The sequence below is a fragment of the Chelonoidis abingdonii genome, chromosome 15 (assembly GCF_003597395.2).
Source record: "Chelonoidis abingdonii isolate Lonesome George chromosome 15, CheloAbing_2.0, whole genome shotgun sequence".
Lineage (NCBI taxonomy): Eukaryota > Metazoa > Chordata > Testudines > Testudinidae > Chelonoidis > Chelonoidis abingdonii.
Genome location: NC_133783.1, coordinates 47,486,389 through 47,513,511, shown reverse-complemented (window position 1 = coordinate 47,513,511; position 27,123 = coordinate 47,486,389). Strand labels below are relative to the sequence as shown.

Here is a 27,123-nt window from a genome sequence, read left to right as displayed (position 1 = left end):
TACAGAAATCTCAATAGAAGAAAGTGATTACTGCAGTTTCTTCCTTACTTTTGTTCTTTTGCCTTTATTTCATTTCCCTTTTCTTCTGATTCTTTTCCTCCTCCCCCTTCCCCCCAATGTCAGTGAGTGAAACACTATCCTAAACCAGGGAAGAATCTGTACAAAAATTGGGGTGGACAACTGCACAAGAGGTGTAATATTTCAAGAAACTTGCAATTTTCTCTTGTAAGGCCCATCAAAACTGGAGCCCCATTGAACACCTACTGTATAATGAATAGCTGAAGTGAATCCATTCAAAACTTAGGCCCCAATTCAGCAAATAACTCAAGTATGTGCTTAAGTCCACTACAGTCAATGGGACCTTACCACACGCTGAAGTGTCTTGCAGACTAGAGATAGCTTGCTGAATCAGAGCCTTAATGCAGCACCCTGCTAAAAGCAGGAAATTGTTGCATTCAACCTGCCTGGGAGTTAACTCCTTCCTTGCCAAGTTCAATCTTCCTAATGATCCAATGAATTCCCCATAAATGTTCAAACTAGAGGAAACACTACCTAAAGCTAGCAGAGGAGGTTATTACGTCAGCAAAGGTATTTCAGCACATCATGCACCATAAAACAGAGTGCTAATGGAGAACAGCATCAGACAAAGCAGAAGAGGAAACGATAAGTGGATGGGAAAGAACAAAGTAGAAGGGAAGAGGAAAAAAACTCCTAAGCTCATCAAAAATATCCCTTGTAAGAAGGTAAGCTCTGTCTTCAGAAAAATACTGATTACGTTATTAGCATGACTTACGTCAACTTATTTAAGGCAGGAAAGTTAAAACGACAAAAAAAGAGAGGAGGAAGTGTTACTATCAACAGGTCTGAAGCCAACAGCCTCTAAACATTCCCCTGACTCTACACTGAGGATCAAAATCTGATACATTTTTTGTTTCTTCGCCTGGTGTTTATATTCACTGCATTCTCATTCCACTTCAATTGTGACACCAACATTTGTCTAAAGCTCCCAGTGACGAGTTCTAAACCACCTATTTCCCGTATGCCCCACCTCCATATCAAGTACAGAGCATCACTAATAACCACAAATGGAACTTAAGTTGCAGTCACTGTGTAGTCTGTATTCTGGGCCATCCCTGTCTACATTTATTGTATAAAAATTCGGAAAAACAGTCAACATTACAGAAGGACTTTATTAAAGAAAATCACGATAGGATGAAAATGCCTTATGTATCATGACAACTTTTACTACTGTAAATGACACGTATAAATAAAAAGATACAATAAGCTTGTTATATAAAAAGCATCGAATTTAAACTAGTGTTCTCATCAAAAATAAATTTTATCATACAGTATATACATATAAAACATCTGAATATTTTAAAACACATTTTTTCTTCATGGCATCTAACCTAGAAAAGAAATAAAGAACATTTTAAGAGACCGTTCAATATCACCTAAACCTTATTACACTGCATTTATCATTGCTCTTTCATGTATTAGCAGCAAAGAGTCCTGTGGCACCTTATAGAATAACAGACATATTGGAGCATGAGCTTTCGTGGGTGAATACCCACTTTGTTGTATGCATGTATACCTTTATGTATTCTATTCCTAAAAAATTAATTCCATAGATGTATTTTAAGATGCCCTTAGAATATTTTATCCCTTATTATCAACTGTCCTTTTTAAAATTAAAAATTGTATAAACTAAACCATGATCATTCACAGCATTACATTTAAAATATCAGTATGAAGTTTTGAAAACCAAAAAATTAGCTGCCGTCACATGTTCAAATACACATATATATGCAAAGACTTTTGATCCAGAAAGAATACAGTCACACTCAGGGTTTTCCTACAGCACCCATCATTGTCATTAAACACTTGGCAATATCCAGAGTAGCTCACCTAAATTAAAGTGGTCTTTAAAGTATACTTAAGGGGAAAAAACCCTAAAGAAATATGCAATTTCAAGTATTTACACTAAACATATTAAATTCTACGGGTTATACAAGCATTGTAGGTAATTGCTCTACAATTCTTTCAAATACATAAAAAAATATACAGAGTGAACTATGAAGAAGTCTTCTGACAAATACTTACTTTCATTTTCTTGGCTGACACCAGGAGGGGGAATCATAGGTTCTGTGATTTCAAAAGTTTCTACAATGTCCTGATCAGAGAAAGTAAGATTAAAAAACAAGTTTATTACACTATTGTGACTACTTAAACACAAAATAATTAGTTGCATTAGAAATACACAGGGCTCTCACATTTCAGGACTTGTTAGAATGATTAGGTGAACTTGGGGAGGAAGAGGCGGGATGGGAGTTCTATGTGCCAAAACCCTCTGTTTGCTTAAGGTATATATATATAAAATAAAATCACTTGGAGGTCTGTTAGTCAAATTAAACTTTAGATCAAGTTCTGCACACCCAGCCTGTGAAAAGTGGGTGCATAAATGACAGCTCTTACAAATTAGCACTTCGCAATATGGAGCACTATCATTGTTTCATACCATCTTCAGGAATTTAAATAAGCCTGATCTTGTGCACCGTAGGACATTCTTTTAAATCAAATTATGGATACAATAAAATAGCAGAGACATCGCTTTTTCCCCCCATGACCGAATGCCATGTAACAGGGGAAAACAGATAGCAGTTTGGACTTACTTCTAATATCTACTTGGCCTTTACATAGTACAGTAATTGCCAGTTATTTGTAGCGGCACAGCCTTAGATTGGAAGCAGTATAAATGTGACAGGGCACCCTTGCACTGGAATGAAGTCTCCATTCCATCTCTCACTACAGAAATAAACTACTTGATTGTACCTACTAGTTTTCAAGGGTCCATAATGATCAATATGTATTGATACCAAGATGTGTACACAACTTGTCATAAGATGCACTACTCTGTTACTTCACATCATAGAATAGCACAACTCTCCGACAACCTTTACATTTTAATTAAAGCAAAGGCAGTGTAATCTATTGTACCTTCCAGTCTTGATGGCTCAAAGATATAACTGCTTGGTTCCGTACTTGGGCATTCTGGTCATTTTCTCTACCTTCCTCTTCACGTGAAGGCTCTGTTCAAAATACCACATTTTCAGGACCCATACAGTTAAAAAGGCATGTCAAGTGTAACAGTACCCTTCAGGAACATCAGAATTGCCATATCAGATCAAATTAGTGGCCCATCTAGTCCAGAATTATGTCTCTGACAGACCAGTACCAGATGCTACACACAAAAAAAAAACAACAGACATTCTCCTAACTTTGGTAGCTGGTAGTGAACTTGCGTCAAATCTGCCAAACTGTTTCAGTCAAAATATACATCTTTTGCCATGTTAAAACTTCACCTATTTATTACCACATTTCAGTTTCTAATCCATTACAGTATTTTACCTCACACCTCATGTTCTCCTAGTATCCTCTCAAGAAGGATTTTGTCAATTCATGTCAGCTAACTCTCCTTTACTAATGACTGATGACATGCTCAGGGAATTCTAGATTAGACAATAATCTTTTACAAGTGATGCAGTTGTTTGTCCCTACAATATTACAATTTAGGTGTTTATAATTCTGTTCTTAATTCTTGTTTTAAATCAGTTTTCCTGGTATTGATGTAAGGCTCACTGGTCTGTAATTCCCAGAATTGCCCCCACTGCCTTTTATATGACATCTGCTCCCCTTCAGTTCTCCAGTCATCTGTAGCTGACTTTAATGATATTGCATTTTTTGCTTGCCACTGTCAACTTCCTTCTTATTCTTTCAACACTCTTGGATTAATACTATCTGGTGCAGGTAACTTACTGCTCTTTATCAATTTGTTCCAGGACTAATACTTTACCTAAAAATGAAGGTCTGAGGTAGATATACCCCGTCACCCTCTGTGAAGACTAAAAAAAATTGTTTAGTTTATCCTCAATTGCCCTCTATTTCCTTGGCATTCTGGAAGAAACACCAGGCTTCCTGCTTTGCTTTTGCAGGCTTCCTTTTGCAGACTTCCTGCTTTGTCTATTATGTTTAAGAATTTTGTTACTTGCAGATTATTTTCTCTTCAAATTCTCTTTGCTCTCCTAATGTTCATCTTACTTTTTACCTGACATAAATTATACTTCTTTCTATTAGGTTCACTTGGATTAGATTTCCATTTTTTTTTGGAAAGATACTTCTTTAGCCAGAATTTAGCTTCTTTTGCCAGAATCTGGGAATGGGCAACAGGGGATGGATCACCTGATGATTACCTGTTCTGTTCATTCCCTCTCAGGCACCTGGCATTGGCCACTGTCAGAAGACAGGACACTGGGCTAGATGGAGCTTTGGTCTGATCCAGTATGTCCATTCTTATACATGCAGGCCTGATCTGCAGCCTACTGAAGTTAATAGCAACTTTTTTACCAACTTCAGTGGCCTGTATACCAAAGCCCATGAATTCTTGGGCCTTGCCCTTTTCTTGTGTGTTTCACATCGAGGTGAGACTGCACCCCGCGCCCTCCCGAGGATCTGACGGAGGGCGGCCGAAGGCCCTGGACGGCGCCGGGGGTCTTTACTCAATGATTTCATAGTTAAAGCAACCCGTAGTCCCGCCAGCGTTAATCTACGCTATGTACGAATCCTCTCTCTGCCAAGTTACCTTGTGGACTGTGCAGGCTACCTTAGAGAGACTGGCACACTCGCCTTCTACTCGGGGTTCGGCCTAATCGCTGATTCACTGGGTCACTGTTCTCTTGGCTCCTACCTTCTCGCGCTCGTATTCAGATCTGGGCTGTTCGTGTACAATGCTGGCTTTCCCCAGTGGGGTTCACACCCAGCATCTCACCCATCATTTCCCGCGGAAGCCCATCCCATGTTTGAAAAGCATGGGTGCAAGATACGACGGCTTCAAAGGAACATCCCAAACTTGCCAGTATCAGATCAAAATATGCTGACCACTGTGCGGGATTGCGCGATAGGCAGTTCTCTGACAGACCGGGGGAACAAGTTACCAAGATGCTACACCACACAAAAAATAAAAACCTCGGAGACACCTATCCCTCTCCACTTCCAATTACCCTACCTCATTGCACCAGCAGAACCCCCACAAGGTGCTGGCACGGCTATGAGTGGAACTCCGTGGTTCCCTGGTGTAACCCCCAAACCACCCTTTTGTTCAGCTTGCGACCTGCCCCCCGCGCGGATCTCACCGTAGACGGCTCACTCCGTCATCCTCGCGGCTGGTTTCCCAGTCATACGCCAAAGGGTACCTGAGATGACCTACACTTATTGCGGCAGAATCGAGACTTATTTAAATTGTAGCATAGCACATCATGCCCTAGTAGTGCTGAGCTCATATCACGGGAGCTTTTTCAGTTTCTAATCCATTACATATTTTACCTCACACTCATGTTCTCCTAGTATCCTCTCAGAAGGATTTTGTCAATTCATGTCAGCTAACTCTCCTTTACTAATGACTGATGACATGCTCAAGGGAATTCTGATTAGACAATATACTTATTAACAGTGGTGCACCCGTTGTTTGTTCACTTACGGCGCCCCTCTCAGACAACCTATTACCCCTCCCAAATCCTGTGATACCTGTGGGATACCCGGGCTCGTGCTTGTTAATATCTGTAAGTTTCCTTCCATCAGTAAGTGTACTTTCTTAGTATACAGTGTTTTGTTTTGTTCATGGGCCGTTATCGTTTCAATCACAAGGGTGCAGGGAATGCGCGGGACATTTCTCCTCTAGGGCGCCCAGTGCGCTAGTCTATCGTGGATGTTAGGCGCGTCAGGGTCACTCAGTCGAGATTCGCGACGCCTAGGGCATGATGTGGCCCTTCCCTAGAGGGCTAGGGAATCGCGGCAGTGTGGCTCCAATACATCTCTCATGACATAGGGTCTGTCCCCTTTGCGCTAGGCTCCCCAGGTTTCGATTCTGGGCTCACAATGCCTGAAGCCCTGGGGATTGGCTGGACATCATGGGGAGTTAAGTGGTGGGTCCGGTTCTTGCGGTGTCCCCTCCATTCCGAGCGCTGCGCGGGGGGGACGGACGTCAACTTTGTTCTTATTCTTTTCAACACTCCTTGGATAATACTATCTGCAGCAGAGGAATTGTAACTGTACTGCTGGCTTTTAATCACATTCCCCTTTCCAGGCTTATCCGCCCTAGGAAGGCAAGGCTTTGGCTACTATCTCCGGCCCACCTAAGGAACATAACACTTCTACTCCCGCTCTCGGCGGATTCGTCCCCCCACACCTTCTTTTGTGAAGAGCTCTAACAAAATAATTCTGAGTTAGTCTTATACCTTACCCTATTGTTTGCCGCGTCCTACTAATTCTCGCTTGCAGTTCTGATAGAAAACGATCCAGGCGGGCTCTAGCTTCTCCCTTCTTTGCGCACCATATCCTAGCTCCCCCTGCGATTCGCTTCCATGCGGTGGGCTGTGTGGTTCGTCCCCCTCTCATTTTTCTGTTTTTATCTTAATTCACTTGTTGACGCCTTGGTCCCACGAAGTCCTTTCCTCTCTCTCCTCCGGGAAGAGATGCTCCTCCTTTGGCTGGTGCTTGTAACCTGTGCAACGTTAACTTTTTCACCACTTCACCCATGCTAATTATAGTAGCTGATTTTCATAGGGTTCCTGGATTAGATGTGCTCAGCGAATTTGTCTTATGAGCTTGGCGTCTTTTTTCCCTGCGCTGAAAGATGCATCCACCCCAAGTACTGATCCGTCTCCATCCAAGGCCCCCCCAGCCATCAACACCTTTAGCACGGACTCTATCCTTTTCTAGCCCAACATTGGACATTCCTGTCGAGGCCGCCAAGATCTGCGCGTGCCCCGGCCCCCCACAAGCATCAAGTCCCAGCGGGTCTCTAGCCAAGGCGCCTCAATCCCCCCTCCAGAATGCATCTTTCTGTTATTCCCGACGGGCACCTGGCATTGGCCAACATACAGACGACAGACCAATGAGGTGTCTAGATGAGAATAAACTTTGATCGTGAGATAACAACAAGTATTGTACCATTGAAATTCATAATAATATGTTACTAGTAGCTCATTAAATAAGTGAGCACTGATTCATGCAGAACCTACTGAAGTAATAGCAACTTTTTTACCAACTAGTCAGTGGCACGTAATACCAAACCATGAATTCTTGGCGCTTGCCCCTTTCTTGTGATGTGTTGAGGGAGGTGGAAGAGGCAGGAACAAAAAAGAGGGCGGAGGAAAGGAAAAGTGAAGTTTTCTATGCTGCCAAACACCCGTCTGTTTGCTTAAGGTACTTCTAGACTATTATTAAAATAAACTCACTGAGGTTCTGTTCTAAATCTGTTAGTTCAAATTAAACTTAGAATCGTTCTGCCATACCCCAGCCGTGAAGTGGCGGCATAAATGACAGCTCTTTACAAACTTAGCACTTTCGCAGAATTTATTGCATGGCCTATCATTGCATTTACCATCTATCAGGAATTTTAAAATAAGCCCCTGATTCTTCGTGCACGTTATTAGGACATTCTTCTTTGTAGAATCACATTCTGGTAATTAAAATAGCAGCACATCGCTTTTTCCCCCATGAACGAATGCCATTGTAACGAGGAAGACGAAAGCAGTTTGGGGACTACTTCCTAATATCTACTTGCCTTTACCATAGCGAACAGTAACTTCCACGTTATTGTGAGTGGCCACCAAGTGCCTTAATTCGGAGAGCGGTATTAAATTGACAGATGGCACTTTGCACTGAATGCACAGTCTCCCATTCATCTCTTCATCTCACGAAAGAAACTGACCTTGATGGTCTACTTACTAGTTTTCAAGGGTCCATCAATGAGCAATATGTATTGATACCAAGATGCTGTACACAACTTGTATAAGTTTGCTATTCTACTGTGTTGATAATTAACAAGTATGCAACTCTCTGACAACCTCTTACATTTTAATTTATAAAGCAAAGGCAGGTAATCTATGTTGTACCTTCCGTTCTTTGATGGTCGCTCAAAGATATGACTGTTGGTTCCTGTACTTTGGCATCTGGTCATTGTTCTTCTACCTTCCTCTTCATGTGAAGGCTTGTTCAAATACCACATTTTCACGACCCAATACAAGTTAGAAAGGCATAGTCAAGTGCACAGAGTTAGCCCTTTCGGCACATCAGAATTGCCATCTCAGATCAATTAGTGTGGACCATCTAGTCCAGAATTATGTTCTCTGACAGACCAGTACCATGATGCTACACAAAACAACAGACATTCTCCTAACTTTGGTAGCTGGTACGTGAACATGTGTAAATGTGCCAAACTGTCTTTCAGTAAATATACTTCTTTTCCCTTGTTAAAACATTCCCCTATCCTATTATTACATGTTTCAGTTCTATATTACTACGTATTTTACTCACACACTCTGTTCTCCTGTATCCTTCAGGAAGGTTTGTCATTCATGTCAGCTAACTCTCCTTTTACTAATGACTGATAACATGACTCAGGGAATTTTCTGGATTAGACAACTAATCTTTTTCACAGTGCACTGCACTTCTTTTCCCTACATATTTACATTAGAGTGTTTATAATTCTGTTTTAAGTCTTGGTTTAAATCAGTTCTTCCGGGGTATGGGATGTAAGGCTCACTGGTCTGTATTCCAAGAATTGCTCCCACTGCTTTTATAGTGACATCTGATCCCCTTCAGTTTCTCCATGTATCTGTAGCTGACTTACATGTGATATTCATTTTTGCTTCCACTGTCAACCTTCCTTCTTATTCTTTCAGCACTCTTGGATTATTACCTATCTGTGCAGTAACTTACTGCTCTTTCATTCAATCTTGTTTCCAAGCACTAATACTTTCCCTCAAATGAAGGTTGAAGTAGATATACCCCCATTCACCTCTGTAGATCAAAAAGAAATTGTTTACTTTATCCTCAAATGCCCTCTATTTCCTTGGGATTCTAGAAGACACACCAGGCTTCTGCTGTTGCTTTTGCCGGCTTCCTGCTTGTCTATATATGTTTAAGAATTTTGTTATTTGCAGATTATTTTTATCTTCAAATTCTCTTTTGCGCTTCCTATGTTCATCTACTTTTTACCTGACAAAATTATACTTTCTTTTTATTAGGTTCACTTGGATTAGATTTTCATTTTTTTTTGGAAAGATAACTTCTTTTGCCAGAACTTTAGCTTCTTTTGCAGATCCTGGGAACTGGGCAAACAGGGGATGGATCCACCTGATGTTACCTTTCTGTTCAATCGCCTCTCAGGCACTGGCATTGGCCACTGTCAGAAGACCAGACACGGTCACTGGGCTAGATGGAGCTTGTTGATCCAGTATGTCCATTTCTTATACATGCGGCCTGCTTCTGCAGCCCTACTGAAGTTTAATGAGCAACTTTTTACCATTCCAGTGGCCTGTCTACCAAAGCCCATGAAGATTCTTCGGGCCTGCCCTTTTCTTGTGTGTTGTGTTGAGGGGGTGGGGGGCTAGGAGGAGTGTCCAGCGGCCTACATGTTGGGGGGTGGGGGGGCGGGGGGCGGGAGGAGTGTCCAGCAGCCTATATTACTGTTTGAAACTAACGTAATCTTTAAGGACTCTTCATTTAACAAAGGCAAGTTATTAGTGCTTCTTTTGCTTGCAATACTTTGAAAGATGCATGCCCAATCCTACAGTTATCAATAATAAGGGTTATGTGATCATGCCTAGAGCTTACAAATTAGTGTTGAGGAGACACTGAACTTCTGAACAGTTATCTATAAATTTCTTTTCCAAAACCATAAATCGCCATGAATATTGTGGACACACTTCCCGTGGTTCATTACACCACATGCATTTTAAATCGATAATGAAAGCTTATTTTCATTCTTCTTCTTCAAATTTTCTTTGGGATATTTGAAAAAAATACCTTTCACTGATTACAAAACATCACATAACTTGAATTTAAGAGGAGTTAGGTTACCTGAAACACATTAGGGTTTTCTTTAAAGGGATTCTTTGAGAACTAGATTGGCGATACTTTTAACACTGAAAAAACTGTAATAAAATTATATGCTAAACTTTGCAGAGAGGGTACTTAGCGTAGCAGGAACTGAAGGTATTGCAGCCCAAAGCAAAATACTTAAGTGAAGTTATAGTATATAAAAATGGGGCCTTTGGAATTAAAAGTGTCAACTACAGAACTAAATCCATTAAAATACATGGGCAGGAAAATTGGTCTTCTTAAGCAATTACAGGCTTTTTGTACTTAAACTCAGCTTAAAACATATTCATATCTACGGCGTATTCTGCAATACTATACCCTCAGTTCTAGAGACTGTTTGTTATTCATTGATATTACTTACCGGGGAGGAGTGTCCAGCAGCCTAATATTACTGGTTTGAAACTAACGTAATCTTTAAAGGACTCTTCATTTAACAAAGGCAAGTTATAGTGCTTCTCTTTGCTTGCAATACTTTGAAAGATGAATGGCCCAATCCTACAGTTACTCAAATAAGTAAGGGTTATGTGATCATGCCTACAGAGAAGATACTACATAGGGACAGAAGCAATGCCCACTGAAGGCAATGGGTCATGGTCAGTTCTTGAGTTACATGTCCTAAATCTATTGGTTAAGAGACCTATAAACCTTCTAGATACCCAAGCTCTTTTGGTGCTTAAGTAATTTGTCTGTAAACGTATTTTACCTATTACTGGCAGTTTGTCCTGATCCAGCTTTATTCTTGCAAAGCCATCCTAGAATGCAATACAATTTGATTTAGACGTACAGAAACAACAACTGTTCGGATGATTTAAAACATTGAAATAGACAAGGACAATATTTTTTTTTAAAAGGCTACACATTTTTCATTTATTTATATGACTAACTTTGCAATGCTGTATCAGTGGAAATGTACATACATTCTTACATCAAGAATCTTAGTTATGTTATCAGAGCAATAATAACTAAGCCTCTTGCAAATACAGTACATACTTCCTACATATTCACAGGAGTACAAATTTATAGTTGCTAAGGGAGACAACTGAACTTCTGAACATGTATCTATAAAATCTCAACCATAACATGAATATAGCATGGACACACTTCCCGTGGTCATTACACCACATGCATTTTAAATCGATAATGAAAACTGTATTTTCATTCATTCATTTTCAAATTTTCTTTGGTGAATTTGAAAAAGATACCTTTCACTGATTACAAACATGACAAACTTGAATTAAGAGAGTAGGTTACCTAAACACATAGTAGTCCTGAAAAGATTTGAGAACTAGATTGGATACTTTTAAACCACTGAAAAAAACTTTTAATAATATTATATGCTAAAACTTTGCAAGAGAGAGTACTTTAGGTAGAGGAACATGAGGTATTGCAGCCCAAAGCAAAATACTTAAGTGAAGTTATTAGGATATAAAAATGGGGCATTTGGAATTAAAAATGTGTCAACTACAGAACTAAATCCATTAAAATACATGGGCAGGAAAATGTGGTCTTCTTAAGCAATTACAGGCTTTTGTACTTAAAACTCAGCTTAAAAACAATTCAACTACTATTGCAATATATTCCACAGTTCTGAGACTGTGGTAACTTGATATATTTACCAGCAGCTTAAAAAAAAAAAAAAAAAAAGAAAGAAAGAAAGAAAAACCACCACATTTGCATTACTCCTATTTCTTGCTGGACAATGTCATTCAGGTGAAGAATAATGCTTGGTACTCCACACTTCATGTCTGAAATCAGGCAAAAGGAGCAAAGCACTTTCACAGATTAATTTACAAAAATATAGTCAAGATAATGTAAGTGCTTACACAAAGTTTTAGTTCTTTAAAATGCTTTACAAAAACACACTAAAAATACCCTCAAAACATCTCTGTGGGTGTAAATGGCTGATTTCACAACCAGATGCATCTATGCCACTTGCTTGCCGCCACTTCCCACAGCTCCCATTGTCGTGCAAACCGCGGCAACTGGGAGCTGTGGGCAGCTGTGCCAATGTAAACAAACTCTCTTGCGGTTCACGAGCGGATTATCGTGACGGGCTGCGTGTGGCCCACAGGTGATCTACGCCGACAATAAATCACATGGACAAGTCCACCCAATGAGTCAGTGTCAGAACAAGGATTAGATCTCAGGAGTTTCTGGGTACAAGTCTCAGGCTCAACGCATAAACCATACTTACAAACACAAAATAGACATTAATAAAACTAAATAATTTTTTTTAGAAGTGCTAAATATATTATTTAATTTAAAAAACAAAAACAAAAAACATTTTCATGCAAATGCAGCTTGAAACAACTCAGTAAATAAAAAAAAGTAGCATCATTCACCATTTTCTAACAATATAAATGTAAAAATTAATTTTAAAAAAAATGTATGTTAAGCTCTTAATTTAAGCAATGATCTATATTTGTTATAGTGTATCCTCCTGTTAGCAACTAGTACTGACCAATGCGAATTAACCTTTAAGACAGTAACTAAAGTATAAAGGCAAAACAAGATCACAATTCCTGATTGTTGATTTATATAGCTTTAATTTAAATCAATCCACCCCAACTTTTATCTTAGGGTTCTGGGGACAATGTAAAATCCATTTATGCTTTATTGTCTTTTATCAGAAATCTATTAAAACTTCTCTATTAGACTAAGGAAAAGAATGAGATTTCAAAACACTTTGATTTGCATTTGTGAAAATTTTATTGGCAGAGTTGGACTCCAGAGTATCAAATGTTAGACCTGCATTCCCACACTATCCTGTCCCAGAAGCAAAAATATACCACCTAGCCAAAACTGTGGAAACAGCAGCTACAATTACAATAAACAAACAAACATACATACATTCTGGTTTTCTTGTATCATTCCAAATAAGATTTGAAGACCAAGTTACTCCTTACCCTTATAATGAAGGACACATGAAAGATGTTTTCCACAGTGCGTGCAAAAGAACTTGGATCAATCACAAAATCAAAGAAGGAAATAGGTGTATTGGCTATAAACATAAGAAAAGAGTGGTTATAAAACAAATGGTATACATAAATTAGAATTTACATCTCTGCTAGCTTTAAGAGATATAATATTCTATGTAGGGCTTAAGCCAATTGTTATATATTTAACTGTTCTCATGTGAAACAATTTTAAAACATTTTCAAATGTAATAGGGGTAATATGCTGTTTTTAATTAAAAAAAAATAAAAACACCCTTTCTCCCCGCTATGTCCTGCCTCCCCACATACACCTGAAATGAAATAAAGGAGTTAAAATAGTCATTGTTTCATTAATTTTTTGTTGTTGTTTTTGGAGATCACAAATATTGATCAACCTTTCACTCCAAAGGAGTATGGCATTCTTCTTGGAAGAGGGAATGCTTTGTATTCTTTTGCTATGAAACCCCCAATACTCAATTAATGGAAGAAACAGTGTTCTAAAATGGACCTTTTCCTGCCCTTATCTAGAGAACTTTGCCATTGCATGGGACCCTACATTGAAAGGGATTAAGAACACTCCTGCAAGGTAAGTGCTAACATGCCCTGCCCTGTTGGAATGGCTATGCATTGGAAAGGATTAAAAAGGAAAGGAAAAGGTGGTAGGAGACCAAAAGACATTTAATTAAAGGCTCTAAACTCTGTCTGGCTAGAGTCTTGTTAAAAGAAGTTTCCCAGTTATGCATCCTAAGTATGCTTTTTTTAAAACATATGTTTCCCTGCAAGTCTAGTAGGAGATTTTTTTCAATACAGATGATCAATACTACTAAAATGCTCTTACACAATATACTACTGGCAAAAGTGTGTCCACAATCAGCATATTTATTGCATATGCAAAAAACTTTAAAACAAAAACAAGATAAAAAACTAATAGAATCAATTTCCCCATTCAAATCTGAAAATTAGAGATTCTGCATCCTGAATGGGATCCCAGCATCCAGGGCAAGACACGAGATGAAGCCAAAACAGAAAAATGTTTAAGTGATTTCTTCCCATCCTAAATATTAGCCTTTGAGCCTGCAGAACATGGCAGAAAGAACTACACCTCTACCCCGAGATAACGCTGTCCTTGGGAGCCAAAAAAATCTTACTGTTTTATAGGTAAAACCGCTTTATATCAAACTTGCTTTGATCCGCCAAAGTGCGCAGCCCCACCTCCCACCCGCCCCCCCCGGGAGCACTGCTTTACTGCATTATATCCGAATTTGTGTTATATGGGGGTAGAGGTGTATTTGTTTATTTAAAATGAAAACTGACACACCTCTCTCTGATTTAAATGCATGACAAATTAAAAAAACAGATCCATAACAGAAACAAAACAACAATGGGAGACCGGTGATCGAAGTGCCTGCACCTCTTTACTCCAAGCATAAAAAATAGCCTAGCACAACCACAACAAATATCTAAACATCCTCATCTCTGCTTTGACAGAAAGCACAAACTCCACACCTTTGAGTTGACAAAACCCTCAAACCCTATCCACTTTAGCCCTCCAAACTGGTAGGCTTTTAGACTAGGTCTACATTGGAAGCTGGGGGTGATTCCCAGCTCCAGTGCACATATTCACACAAGCTGTCATTGAGCTAGCTACTAAAAATAGTAGCGTAGCCAAAGTAGCATGGGCAGGGCGAAGCTGACCACCCTGAGTACACCACTTCCCACAGTACTGTGGCTACACTACTATTCTTAGTATGCTAGCTTGATGAGAGTATGTCTCCTCAAGCTGAGAATCACTCCCACTTACTCTTAGTTCTAGATGTCAACAAATTCAGATTATTTCCAACCGAGATGGGAAAATGAATTGGAAAGTTGAAAGGCCCTGTCGGAGAAAAACTTAGTTCTCATTTTTTGGTTTTGGGTGCAGCAAAGTCAGATACCTTATTTCTCAAGCAATTGTATAGAGGGTGAGAGTGCGCTAGAACACAGGGTTTCCCCTCCTAGGCAGGTCTCTCTACAGGTAAACAATTGCAGCAAACATTTATACTTTTTGTTACATACAATAATAAGCAACAGCTGCATTTTGTTTATACACAGGCCATCTTGATATCTTATTTTTTTTTCACTTCTATTTAGACGCTAGTCTACATTCCTCCTTATCGACACAAGGTCGCAACAACTTCTCACACAGTTCTTTCCCACTCGCCTCACATAATCCTTGCTTCTACAAATCTCGTGTTATTAGGGTTACAGCTAGCCTGACTCTTGCTCACAGAGGTGACTGTTGGCATTGAAATCCCTGTCAGTTCTTGCTCTACTTCCACAGCCCTCAAAATGCCCTGCCAATAGTGCCCCCTCAAATACCAAGTAAGCTCCAGCTTCAACACCCCTCACTACCCAAACTGTGTCAATCTCAGGTGAAGGCAGGCAGGGCCCAAGCTATTTAGGGCTTCTCAGGTCCAAATCACCACCTTTATCTCCAGCCAGAAGCCAACAGGCAGCCAATGCAAATTCCAAGTTCTGTCACTGCACGTTTGCAGCAAGACACCTGCTTAAGAAGTGAAGAGCTGCACTCAGCATTAGCTTCAGTTTTAGCAAACTAAAGATGTAACCCCATGGAGATTATATGGCTTAATCTTGAGGTGACAAAGGCATGTATCACAATAGAAAGGTCTATATAAATCATAAAAGGTCGCAACCTCCTGACTAGACAGATTGGAAAATGCAGCCCTAGTTATTTATATCATCTAAATGTAGTTGGGAATCAGACAATTCCTAAAAAGTGAATTTGAGTGACAACCTTCAAAGAGGCTAATAATCTTTGCTATATCCTCTGGCTGATTCAGTGGTCTACCATCTTCATCTCTCCCTTATGCAAACTCAGTTTCAGCTAGCTTCCCATCATCCATGCCCAAATTTTTAGCTTGCCAGAGACACATGCTCAAGTATGCCCTCTGGATCAGACAAAATGTAGACAGAAAACTGGGTGTCATCATCATATTCAGACACCACATATTTCCTTGCTACATGTATACATCTAACAGGAAATGTGACCAAGTAGAATCCTGCAGAACCACACAAAATAATCTTTGGGGCAGAAGAGCAATTGAATGAAGCTACTCTCTGGGATCTCAGAAGGACAGAATGAAGCTACTGAAAGGTAGACTTATCTACTCCCGCGTTCCTGTCTGAATGAGAGTTACCACCACTCAAGATCAACACTAACAAAGGTAACTGATAGATAAAGATGGATAAAAGCTATGCTGACAATGTTATGAGAAGATCATTGACCAGCACCACAAGTAGCAGTCTTGTCTTCTCCAGGTCAGAACCCAGACTGGCAAAGATCAAGTAAGTCAAAGAAATCCATATGCTGTGAAAACTATCACATCATAACAATCCAAATAATCATAATCAAAAATAAAAGATTAAATGCAGTTTGGTAATAAAGAGACTCTCAACACCAAGGGCTGGTTTCTAGAACACACACCCCACAAAACACTCTTCCTTAAGGCCATCTGGAATTTTGTACTCCCTTAACAGAAGGACTGTCAGTTGCCATCAGTGAAGGATTCAGTTTTTCCCCCACTGGCCTTTGCTAGCCAAGGCAATACACAAGTCATAGAAAAAAAATTCTCAATACATCCAAAAATCTCATAAATGACACTCGCTGAAATTCAAGTAGAGCCCTAACTAACGTACCCTCAAAAAACGTATTGTGGATGAGGTCTCACAACAGTTTGCGTCATTTGTCATAACTTATGATACTGTACATTAACTTTGTACAATATCATAAGTTAACTGTGACAGCAGCCAACTATCATCTCCTTGTTTAAATAAATAAATAAATGTATTTAAGACTAGAGGAACCTTTCTAATACCCTATTTTTGACTAGAATCAAGAGATTAGTTGAACTGGTTCACTCCCATATACCATACCTGCATTTCTTTAGTTGCCTCAATCAGTTTCAGCAGAACCCAAGCTTACATTTAAAAATATCAAATTTCTAGTCCTTATTGTTCCAAATGCGAAACCATGTCTTTCTGAGTCTACAAACAGAAACAACAGCTCCACAGGCTAAATGCTGCAACTGCAGAAGGCCATAAATACAGTACAATCACTGTGGAGACCGCAGAGGGACAGAATTTAGAATGTGCCCAGAGTTTTAAGTCTACAAGCCAAACCTCCTCCCCAGCAAAGAAGGACACACTGGGATGCTAAACCCCATTAGTTACTAACGTAGCAGCAGAGTGTCATTCCCTAGCTTGCAAAGCATAATCAATGTATCATATTACAAACCTCCATTAGTGCAAATTTTAGTGAAATTGGAGGCATACTTACGATCCTCTTTAAAATAGGTCTGTAGCAATCCCAAGATCCTCTCTACTTCTTTTTCTGTAGCTTCCTGATGAGATTCCTCCATTTTCTTCAACTGAAAAAAATAAAATAAATAAATCAAGAATCATGTATCTATCCTGCTGTAAACCAACATCATACAGAAAAACATTTTTTTAATCATTCTTTTAGTGACAAATTTTAGTACTAAGCAGAAAGAAAACATCAGCTCTGAATTGTTGCATTTGGCTATAAAAAACAGAAGATGGAGTAATAAAAGGCTACTGTCACTGAACACAATATGTGTAACATACCTGACTATGTCAAATGCCTGGAACCTATTTATCTGAAAGACTACCTTTCTCTCTTTGCCACATCTGCATGCCCAGTGGCACCTGAACTGCAGCTCACTTATTTAAGAAAGGAGACAGTCAGCAGGTGCTTTGGAAACTTACTCCCCCCTCTTCCAATCCATCTCAAGAGTTCCAGTTTTATCTATTTCCAGGACTTATTGTAAGGCCCATTTGTTTTTCCTAGTTGTGAGGAATTGGGAGGATTCTGCTTGTGCATAAACTTCTAAAACTTTAAAAGTCAGTTTAATGAGGGAGGGGACTTGTTATTACTTAAACGGACAGTTGCTTAAGGTTTTCTTGGACCTATATTGACACAAAAGGTCCTACATTTACTTAAGAAAAGTCATGACAGATTTGCAATTACTCCTAACAGGAGACTAATGAGGTAATGTGATTTTATAGATCTGTCTTATTCATAATAAAGAGGGGTATACTAATGCAGCAATGGCAAAGCCAAAGTCGATTTGGAGGAAGAAGAACATCTTCCTGGAATCCAAACTGAAACTACTGCACACGTTGGTCATCTCCATTTTTCTGGACCCTTATGGCAGAACTTGAACGGAAAATACAGGTAGTAGAGATTAGATACGTCCGTAAAATCCTGATCACCTCCTACTTCAACCACATCACCTAAGTCTCCCAGAGTTGTGAAAAATCCACAACCCAGAGAGATGTAGTTAAGACAATTCTTCCATCAACCTAGCTACCACCTCTCAGAGAGATGGATTAACTACAGCAACGTGAGAATCCTCACCACTGCAGCTGTGCCACTGTAGCATTTTAAATGGCAGAGAAAACACAGATTATTCACAAACTAAAAAAAGTGACTTAGGAAAGTTATGCAGTCAAAAATGATTATTACAAATATTACTTTACAAACCTGAGCAGGCATTGCCCTTTTTTCTTCTGTTCCTGCTTTCCTTTTCTGCCTCTCAATCCGTTGCCTTGGTACAGGAGGATCAGCCTTGAAAGATCCCAACCTAATCCAAGTAGAAAAGTAGCATGAATGTATGAAAACTACTTTAAAGTATGCACTAGACTAGAAAATATACTGGACAGTTTGCTGGGCTAAGAAAGAAAATAATGCTAGGAAACTGAACATGAAGCTTCTAATATGTACTATGTTTCCTATAAACTGCCACCACTAATGGTTCTGAGTTACGATTTGCAATCAGCTTTGCAACACCATAAATTAATACACGGTTAAATGCATTATTTTATTCCAAGTTTTTTTAGTAAAATAAATTAAAAGCTATTTGTCATAGAGACATAATTTTTTATATTAACTAGTAACACAGAGTGTATCTTCTTTAAACTGAGCTTTTGGGATATTCCATGATTCTTTTTCTGAAAATACTCCAATTTTATATGTTTTCTCTGATCATTTGTTTAATTTCTAGAATTGTAGACCTGTAGCTATGAACATGTTAACTTCTCATTTTGAAATAAAACACAGGATAGGGCATGTATGTTCAATGGACTGAAAAATGGATATAGATCTTCTAATTTTTAAAACATGGGTTCTAATATAGAGCACTTCAATAGATAGCAAAAATTCAGTACTTTCTCAATATTCACACTTTGCCATAGGAAACCTAAACTTATATAGAAGAGGGTATAGCTAAAGGTCCATACTCAACTATTGACAAAGAAATCAAAGTTAGACTTTCTTCCATTCAATATCTTTGATCATTTCCAGTATAACATTAGAATAACATTACCTTCAGAACTCTGTTGGTACTTGTAATCTCAGATAGTATTTTATGTTTTAAAATGGTAAACTAGCTACTAGTCTTCCTAATGTGCCATTCATCTTTAATTACTATCCAGTGTGTTAGACCACATGATCATCTCTACAACCACTTGCAACAGTTACTTATAGTGCAAGCTGTATAGCTGGCTGAGGCCTTCAAAATACTTCAGCCTTTTATCAGAGCTGAAATTACACTTGTAGGAGTGAAAAAACTGCATTAGCAGAGACAGGATGACCAAACTGACTTTTTTTTCATTTATACTGGGAAACTGGGATCTATCACAGGGTGAGCTGGGACTGTCTGAAGTTAACACTGAGCTTCTGGGCCTGAGTCAGATAACCAAGGATCATTTGACAGCAGCCCAGAGGCAGCACCTCATAAAAGGTGGGAGCAGAAGAAAACCTGCAGGGAGCAGGAAGACTCTCCTGCAGTACAGCCAGGACAGGAGTAGTGTGGGAATAATTGCCAGGATTCAGACTGTTTCCTAGGAAGGAGCTGGGAAAGCAGGAAGTACTGGCAGGCTCTCAAACTACAAAATCCTGCAGGGAGGAGGTCTGGAGCGAAACCCACAATGTGCTTTACAGGACCTGGGGAAGCCCTAAGGAAGAGAGGAGAACTCTCCTATGCCTTTGGCTGTGCCTCTCAGATGAGGAAAATGCAAAATATTAAAGAAGGGAAGAAGAAATGCTTGCAGAGGACGACACTGTAGGGCAGAAAAGACTAGGTAAAGGAAATTATGAGACCTTCCTGTCCAGTGGAAGAACTGTTTGCCTCAGAAGAGTGAAAAAATGGTTTATGTTTATTTTGTGTTACTGTTTCATAAACTAGACTCCAAAAAGGAGAATGTTATTTGAAATGCCTCTGTGAACATGAGTTCCTCTAGGTGGGAGAAGGGCACAACTGAGGGTGCAGTGACCTGACTGCTATGCCAGGAGAGAGCTCTGCTATGGACTGCAGACAGACTCCCACGTTAATCTCTTTTCTCAAATACAGTGTACTACCTAAAAATTGATAATCCAAGGGTCAGTCCTTTTGAGAACTAACTAAATAGGCCATGTTGCACTTCAGCATATATTATCATTTTCCTTGATTATGCTTACATATAGTGAAAAGAAGGAGATCTTCTGAAATATCTTTCTGCTTCTGCTCCCAGTTTATGCCAGGCATTATTAGGTAAAAATCCACTAGCAATGCTCTCATCATCGCTATCATTTTCTTCTCCTTCTAGACGATTTAAGCCCATAAACGTTAGCTATTGAAGGGGGGGAAAGATATTGCATTTAAATTTCACAAAGCAAAGTCAATGGATGCTTTTTTTCTAAGATATTACATTATAACGTATACCCTACTTGAATACTGCAAGAATTGCTTACTATTCTTCCAAGTTAAAGTGAATATATAGAAACACGAATTACTTAAAGAATCACACTGTCAATTGCTACTGAAACAAAAATTCAAATATTTAGATATTTTTTCCCAAATTTTACTACAAAGGACAAAAATCCACATTTTAAAGATTATATAGTAATTCACTAACTATAAGATGAAAGAATGATTGGTCTTGGTCCAACATCTTAGTGATTTTATCACAAAAAAAGAAACTGATATGTTCCTTCTTGGAACATAGTTTCTCTTAATTATAGTTTCTCGTGTGTCTACCTGCACCCCCACTGTATAATTTTTAGGCCTCAATCCTGCAATAAGCTCTACACAGGCAGCCCATTCAGCCCTATGGGAGCCACAATGACGTCAGACATCTACATGGGTGTAGGCATCTGCCTGAACAGAGCTTATTGCAGAACTGGGACCTGTAGCCCCAATTCTGCTAAGATTTTAGACAAAGTTATGCACCAGTTTGTGAGCAGTTTCACTGAAATCAATGCGACCTAAGGCAGTTATCAATTCTCTTTTTTAGACTGGCCAGAAGGAGGCTGTTTAAAAAGACACTGCCCCACGGCTGTCTTCAACAATGACAACTTTCCTGCACTTCAGAGGACAGGAACTGAAGTGTCTTCCTGCACAGCAGCAAAGAGTGATGCTGTGTTATCGGCTATCTTACTTATATGTTCTCTAGTGGTTCAGTTGCCATTTACACCTTTATTTTTACCCATAAACTAAATATCTATGGAACTGAATACTTATGAGTGGTGCTAGAATGACAACACAAGTCCTCTATTCATTTACAAGCTTTCTTCCATTGCCCAGTGCATGTTAAACTTGTCTTTGCGTAGCTATTTCTAACAATGAGAGTACAGTTTAGCCTCTGCCTTCATACAATCCTGACCTCTATGCTGCCAGCAAGTGTGGAAGTTACTGTTTCTTAACTTTACAATGCAATTAAAAGCACAATTTCTGAACATATCACATTTTTGGGACAACTGAACACATTTCAGGTACTGTATAACCATCACATGCCTCTTCCCCCTTTAGACAATAATAAGCAATGGAACCTAGTTTTCTTGCACAACAAAGCTACACCTTTGACAAAAAGTTGCAACTCCTCATTAGGCTACTGTAACAGCTTATAAGAAGAGGAAATGGGTTTTTGCTCCAATGTCAGGGCAAACTGGCACTTTTCAGCCAGAGTATCAAGAAATAAAACATGAGATCTTCAAAAGTACCCAAAAGATTCAGATATCGAAGTTCCACTGAAAATCACAGCTTTGGTTAAAATAGGAATAAGTGAATGTAATAGGGAAAAAAAAACAGCAAACATTGCTGTTTTGAAAGTATTAGAGGTATAGCTTTTCAAAACCAAAACAGCAGATTTCTTTTCTTTACAAAATACTCTATTGTAAAGAACCTCATTCAATTAACTGCTGTGAAATATCATTTGATCCAGTAAGACGCTGATTCTGTAACATGTGGAGTCTAAATTTGTATAGCTACATTTCCTTTATTAGAACTAGAGATTCTAAATGTAGCCTTTAAAACAATTACTGTAGACTGAGCAGAAAGTTAGGATAAACTTCTAAAGAACCTCACAGAAACTATGCAAAGTTTTAATGCAACACAGTGTTTTTTCTGAAATCTTCAAACCCATTTATTTTCTCCTTCTATTACATACATGGCAATCTCAAGCCACATTAACAAGTCAGCAGTTCTTAACCTACTAAATCTTCAGCAAATGCTGGTGAGTCAAATACTGTCATTTCAGAGTGTAACTCATTTGCTTTTTCCTTTCCTAGATTTGACGCCAAAACAAGGAACTGGGCATCCAGAGCAGCCTCCCTTGCCTGGGAAACTGTTAGAAAAAGAAAGAGTTTTATGTTATCAATATATAATTGTCTAAATGTCATAAAGTATACACTACACTAACAAAATCAGAACTAATGTGCTTTGTAAGTCAATTTCTGAAGATCAAACAATTCCTTTCATTGTACAGAGATAGCTGACTGCTCTAAAAGAAAACATTTCTCAATTCTGTAAATAGCAGTCGCTGCCAACAGGAAGCAGGAAACACCATCAAGCCATCCTTAAAGTAAAATTACATTTTCTACCTCAGTATGTTCGCTCTCTCCAAATATAGTATACTGAATCTATTTACTTAAACAACATTAGTTTTTACACTATTTTTTCACTCCTGTTGCGCTGCAGAGCCAAGGTAGAGAAGCATGAGTAAACAGTTGTATTTTTAAACTATAAACCTAAATTTATTAAATAGGACCTTCCTGCCTGTTTTGTTTGTCGCCTTTTTTTTAAGTGTAGTGAGGGACTAAAATAACTAGATTAAATTTTCAACACACCCTGTTCAAGCAGTTCCGTCTTCATTCCAATTTATTAGAGCACTGTATTTCCATGTTTTAGCATTTTCATACAGTACTTGGACCAGAATTTCATTACCAAAACATTTTTGTATTCTGAGCATCACTTCGGTAGCTTTGAGGTTCAAAGCAAAAATTTCTGAAATAGACTGTGGGATTAACCTTACCTCCACTGAACAATTTATTGGCTTCTTGTAGTGCATCTGTCAAACTATTGCTTTTTGAACTCAGCATATCCTCACGATTCTCTGGGAAAAAAAGAAAACAACAAATAAGTGAAATCTTAAATTAAACACATACACATCAAAAAAATAAACACTTATAACCTTAACCATAAGTAGCTAACAGTGCCTGACACTAAACCTCACCAAATTCAAAATACTCCAAATCCATTTATAGTACCTTTTACCGTGAGCATTTATGTAGGCCCTCATCCTACAAACATTTATGACCATTCTTAACTTTAAGCATGTGGGTAGTCCCGGTGAAATCAATGGGACTAGTCATGCTTACTGCTAAGCTTGTACGTATTTGCAGATCAAAACAGTAGCACTTATCGCTGCAGATAGTGGGACTATTTCAATACTGTAAAATGAATGTTTCAAAAAAATGAGCTCCTATTTATAGAATGAGACTCAGAGAAATGCAAAGGCTAGGATTTCCTCCACAAGCCCTAAAGAGATTACAAACCAACTACAGTATATTTCTGGAACGTGGACATTTTAAAAAAGCTCCAAAGTTAAGAAATAGATCTTAATCCTGTATGTAATTTGCTGATCAATCCAATTTAAATTTCCTCTTCTATGTCAAAGTAGTTACGAGAGCTCATGAGAGGTATGCCATCTGTCATTTGTCTTATGCATTTAAACATCATCAATTAAGGACCTCCACAAAAACATGCAAGGTTGTACAGCACAATGGGGTCGAGGTCTATGACTAAGGCTTCTGACCACGATATGATAAAACAAAATAATAATAATAATAAAGGTTGTTTCATTTCTAGACATAACCAGGTTAAAACAAAAATCTACATGTATTTAGATTAATAAACACAGACACAATGGGAATATTTGAATGCCTGATTCTATATGACTACTCACAGCATCACAGTGTTCAAGTGGTTTGAGCACATGCGTCCAGCTCTTGATACACTTTTCCAAAGCACTGGTGTTTTTCTTGAGAAGTGTATTATTAAAGACACGCTAGCTGAGTTAGTCTAAAACTGAGTTGCAATCTCTTTAAAAAAATCATGTAAATTAAGCAAGTCAGAAGGAGATGGAAGATTACCGGGAGGGGGAGGGGAGGGGGCAGGAGAAAACAACAACAAAAAATACCAGGTGCTGCTGGAATTGTTATTGATGACTTAGTAGTCAAGCACTTTTACAAATCAGAAGAATAGCGACAAAAGGACAGCACTGCTGACGACAAGGTAGCACAAACACCAGAGAGGGGAGACAGCATAGCAGACAGAGCCCAACACACACTTTGTGTGTAGGGGAGAGAGAGAGATGCACACTGCCCCTTTAAGTAAGCTGACCCACTCTTAAGTGCATTGTCTTTTTAAGTGGATCAGGAAGCTGAGACAGTAGCTGCTGCCCCAAGGTCCCTGTCCCCTCTCTGCTCTATATGGAGAAGGGGTAAGCAGGGTGCAGGTGCAGGAGGGAGGGGGACACCCTGACATTAGCCTCCCCCCCGCCCCCCCTTTCTATCCCTGCACAGCAAGCAGGAGCCTCTGGGAGCAGCTCCAAGGCAGAGGGCAGGAGCAGCACATCGCAGTAGGGAGGAGCGGACAGCTGAACTGCCTGCAACTGATTGCTACAGCCATCCGGCAGGCTCAGGGAACTTAGGGGAGTGGGCTATTCTCCCTTCTTGTCAACTGTTGAGAACAACCCACCTCCACCTTAATTAAATTGGTTCCTTAGCATTGACCCCACACACACACTTGATAAAGCAACTCATCTTTTCATATGCAGTGTATTTGTACCTCTCTACTGTATTTTCCACTCCATGCATCTGATGAAGTGGGTTTTAGCCCACAGAAGCTTATGCCCAAATAAATGTGTTAATCGCTAAGGTGCCATAAGGACTCCTGGTTGTTGTTACTATTTGTATTACCCTAGCGCCTAGGCCCACCAGTCACTGTCCAGGCCCGCACTGTATGAACACAGATCACCCTCCCTGCCCCCACGGCAGGTGCGGTCCCCAGGCTTACGCTGCACTCTGTTGATGAGCTGACGATACTGCTGCCGGAGCATCCTCCTGTCCGTGTGGTTCCCATCGGGCTCGGCTCTCACGCTGCCCTGCCCGGCCTCCTCTTCCGACTCCTCTTCCTCCCCATCGCCCCCGTCGTTCGCAGCCTCCGGGAGGCGCTGGCGGCCTTGGCCTCCCGTCAGCCTGCGCTGCTGGTGCTCGGGCACGGCCCCGTTGCGAGAGGTGGACGCGAACGGCTGACGGCGGCCCGAGTCCGGGCCCTTGCCCTGCAGGGAGTCGCCGCCGCTTCCAGCATCTTCAGCCATCGCCGCCTCAGAGAAGGAAAGCGCGAGCCGCGGGCGGCCCTACACGTTCCCCACTCCCCCTGCCTCCTTCCGGCTCTGGCCCTGTCCGATCCCCCCTCAGGGGGAAACACCGCCTCAGACCCCACCCCTCCGCTGGCCCCAGAAACGCCGCCGCCTCGGCCGAACCCCGCGAGGCACTAGTGCGCTGACCGTTGTTAGAAATCTCACGACGGCAACCGCGAGGGCCAAAGCGCGAAGCCAATGAGGCCGGGGAGAGCAGAAAGGAAGCAACTTGTCCGCGGGGTAGGTGCAGCGCCGGTGGAGTCCCCCTACTGCCGCTCAGTGTCTGCAGCGCCCCCTGACGTGTGGGAGGCACATGGCGCTCAGCCAGCGGTGTGTCTGCTCAGCGGGCTCTTCCTGCTGCCCGGAGCGCCGCGGAGACACAGGGCACCTCCTTGTTGTCCTTGTTTTACATCCCCCCTTCCCCTCATCTCGCTTTAAAACCTGGAAATTAATGGCAGGGGCCACACTTCACGCCCAACGAGGGGTGGAAGCCTGCTGCACCAGGCATGCGGGCAAAGGAAACTGCCTAGCCCAGCCTTGGTGCTGCTGCAGGCAGCGGGAGCCGGGTTCGAACATTAAATCCCCGGCTCCGCATTTCCCGTACACCCTCCACCCCCGGGTTTCGCGCGGCAAGCCAGGGATGGGAGAGTTGCAGCGCGCTCAGGGTGGAGGAGACAGAGCGGCGGTGAGCTGGGATTGGGGGTGGGGGGCACCAGCGCCGCAGCAGATAACCCGAGGGAGCGCACAGGGGAACCGCTCCCCCCCCATCTCCGCTCCGCCTCCCTGGGCCTGAGCCCGAAGCCGCCGCTTGCTTCTCCGCCCCACCGCAGCTGATTTGCGGGAAGCGGAGGGAGGCGGAGGTGAGCTGGGGAAGGGCATAAACTCCTGTAGCTGATGTAAGGACAGAGCTAAAGCTCTGAGAAGCCCTTATTACAAAGAGGCTGAGGAAAAGCCTGAGGGGAAAAGGCTAATGATAGGAGGGAGTACAGGGAGCCAGTGGTAAAGTGAGTGATAGGACAGATTGGCTGTTTGTTCTAAGGTTCCTGGTTTGGAACCCAGCGTAGAGGATGTTTCTGGGTTCCCCTACCAACCACAAGAAATGTAGTATGAATCCCCTCTGACATAAGGGAATAAGGATGATGCAAAATCTTGAGGAAGGCATAAGGATCACTGAGTTTCCATGCCTGATCCAAGGACTTGGAATTACTTAATGAGTTTCTGTTAACCTGGAAGGGGTGGGGCTAAATCTGACCTGGCTAGAAGGCCATGTTGCAACAAGAGAGACCACAAAAGTGAAGCAGGGGGTGATAAAGATGCTGTGCCATGTCTAGGTATAAGGGGGATACCACAATAATAAGTCTATCCTTCTGCAGAGTTTTATTAATAGACTAGGACCTTATTGTGCTAGGTGCTGTTCAAACATGAAACAAAAAGATCTCATGGGTACCCAAACAACTTAATTCTGCTCTCTATTGACATTAAGCCA

At 40.6% G+C, this 27,123-nt stretch overlaps 1 protein-coding gene across 1 annotated transcript; it reads right to left on the bottom strand.

Moving 5' to 3' along the window:
• Window positions 1–1,170: 1,170 nt before the first annotated feature.
• On the bottom strand, window positions 1,171–25,739 carry NSMCE4A (NSE4A component of SMC5/6 complex). The gene is made up of 11 exons (XM_032776710.2): window positions 25,292–25,739; window positions 23,247–23,327; window positions 22,429–22,559; window positions 20,416–20,567; window positions 18,442–18,541; window positions 17,215–17,305; window positions 12,849–12,943; window positions 10,646–10,694; window positions 2,998–3,089; window positions 2,104–2,173; window positions 1,171–1,409 (listed from the first exon to the last, which is right to left on the bottom strand). The coding sequence occupies exons 1-11, from the start codon at window positions 25,593–25,595 to the stop codon at window positions 1,405–1,407; spliced, it is 1,170 nt and encodes a 389-aa protein (XP_032632601.1). The 5' UTR covers window positions 25,596–25,739; the 3' UTR covers window positions 1,171–1,404.
• Window positions 25,740–27,123: the final 1,384 nt, after the last annotated feature.

Excerpts from the sequence above, each read along its gene's own strand:
- NSMCE4A (XM_032776710.2), bottom strand. The coding sequence starts at position 25,595 with ATGGCTGAAGATGCTGGAAGCGGCGGCGACTCCCTGCAGGGCAAGGGC. Across the intron at positions 23,328-25,291 it reads GCTCATCAACAGAGTGCAGC|AGAATCGTGAGGATATGCTG; the intron begins GTAAGCCTGGGG and ends TTTTTTTCCCAG. Across the intron at positions 10,695-12,848 it reads ATGTGTCCTTCATTATAAGG|GATGGCTTTGCAAGAATAAA; the intron begins GTAAGGAGTAAC and ends ATTGCATTCTAG.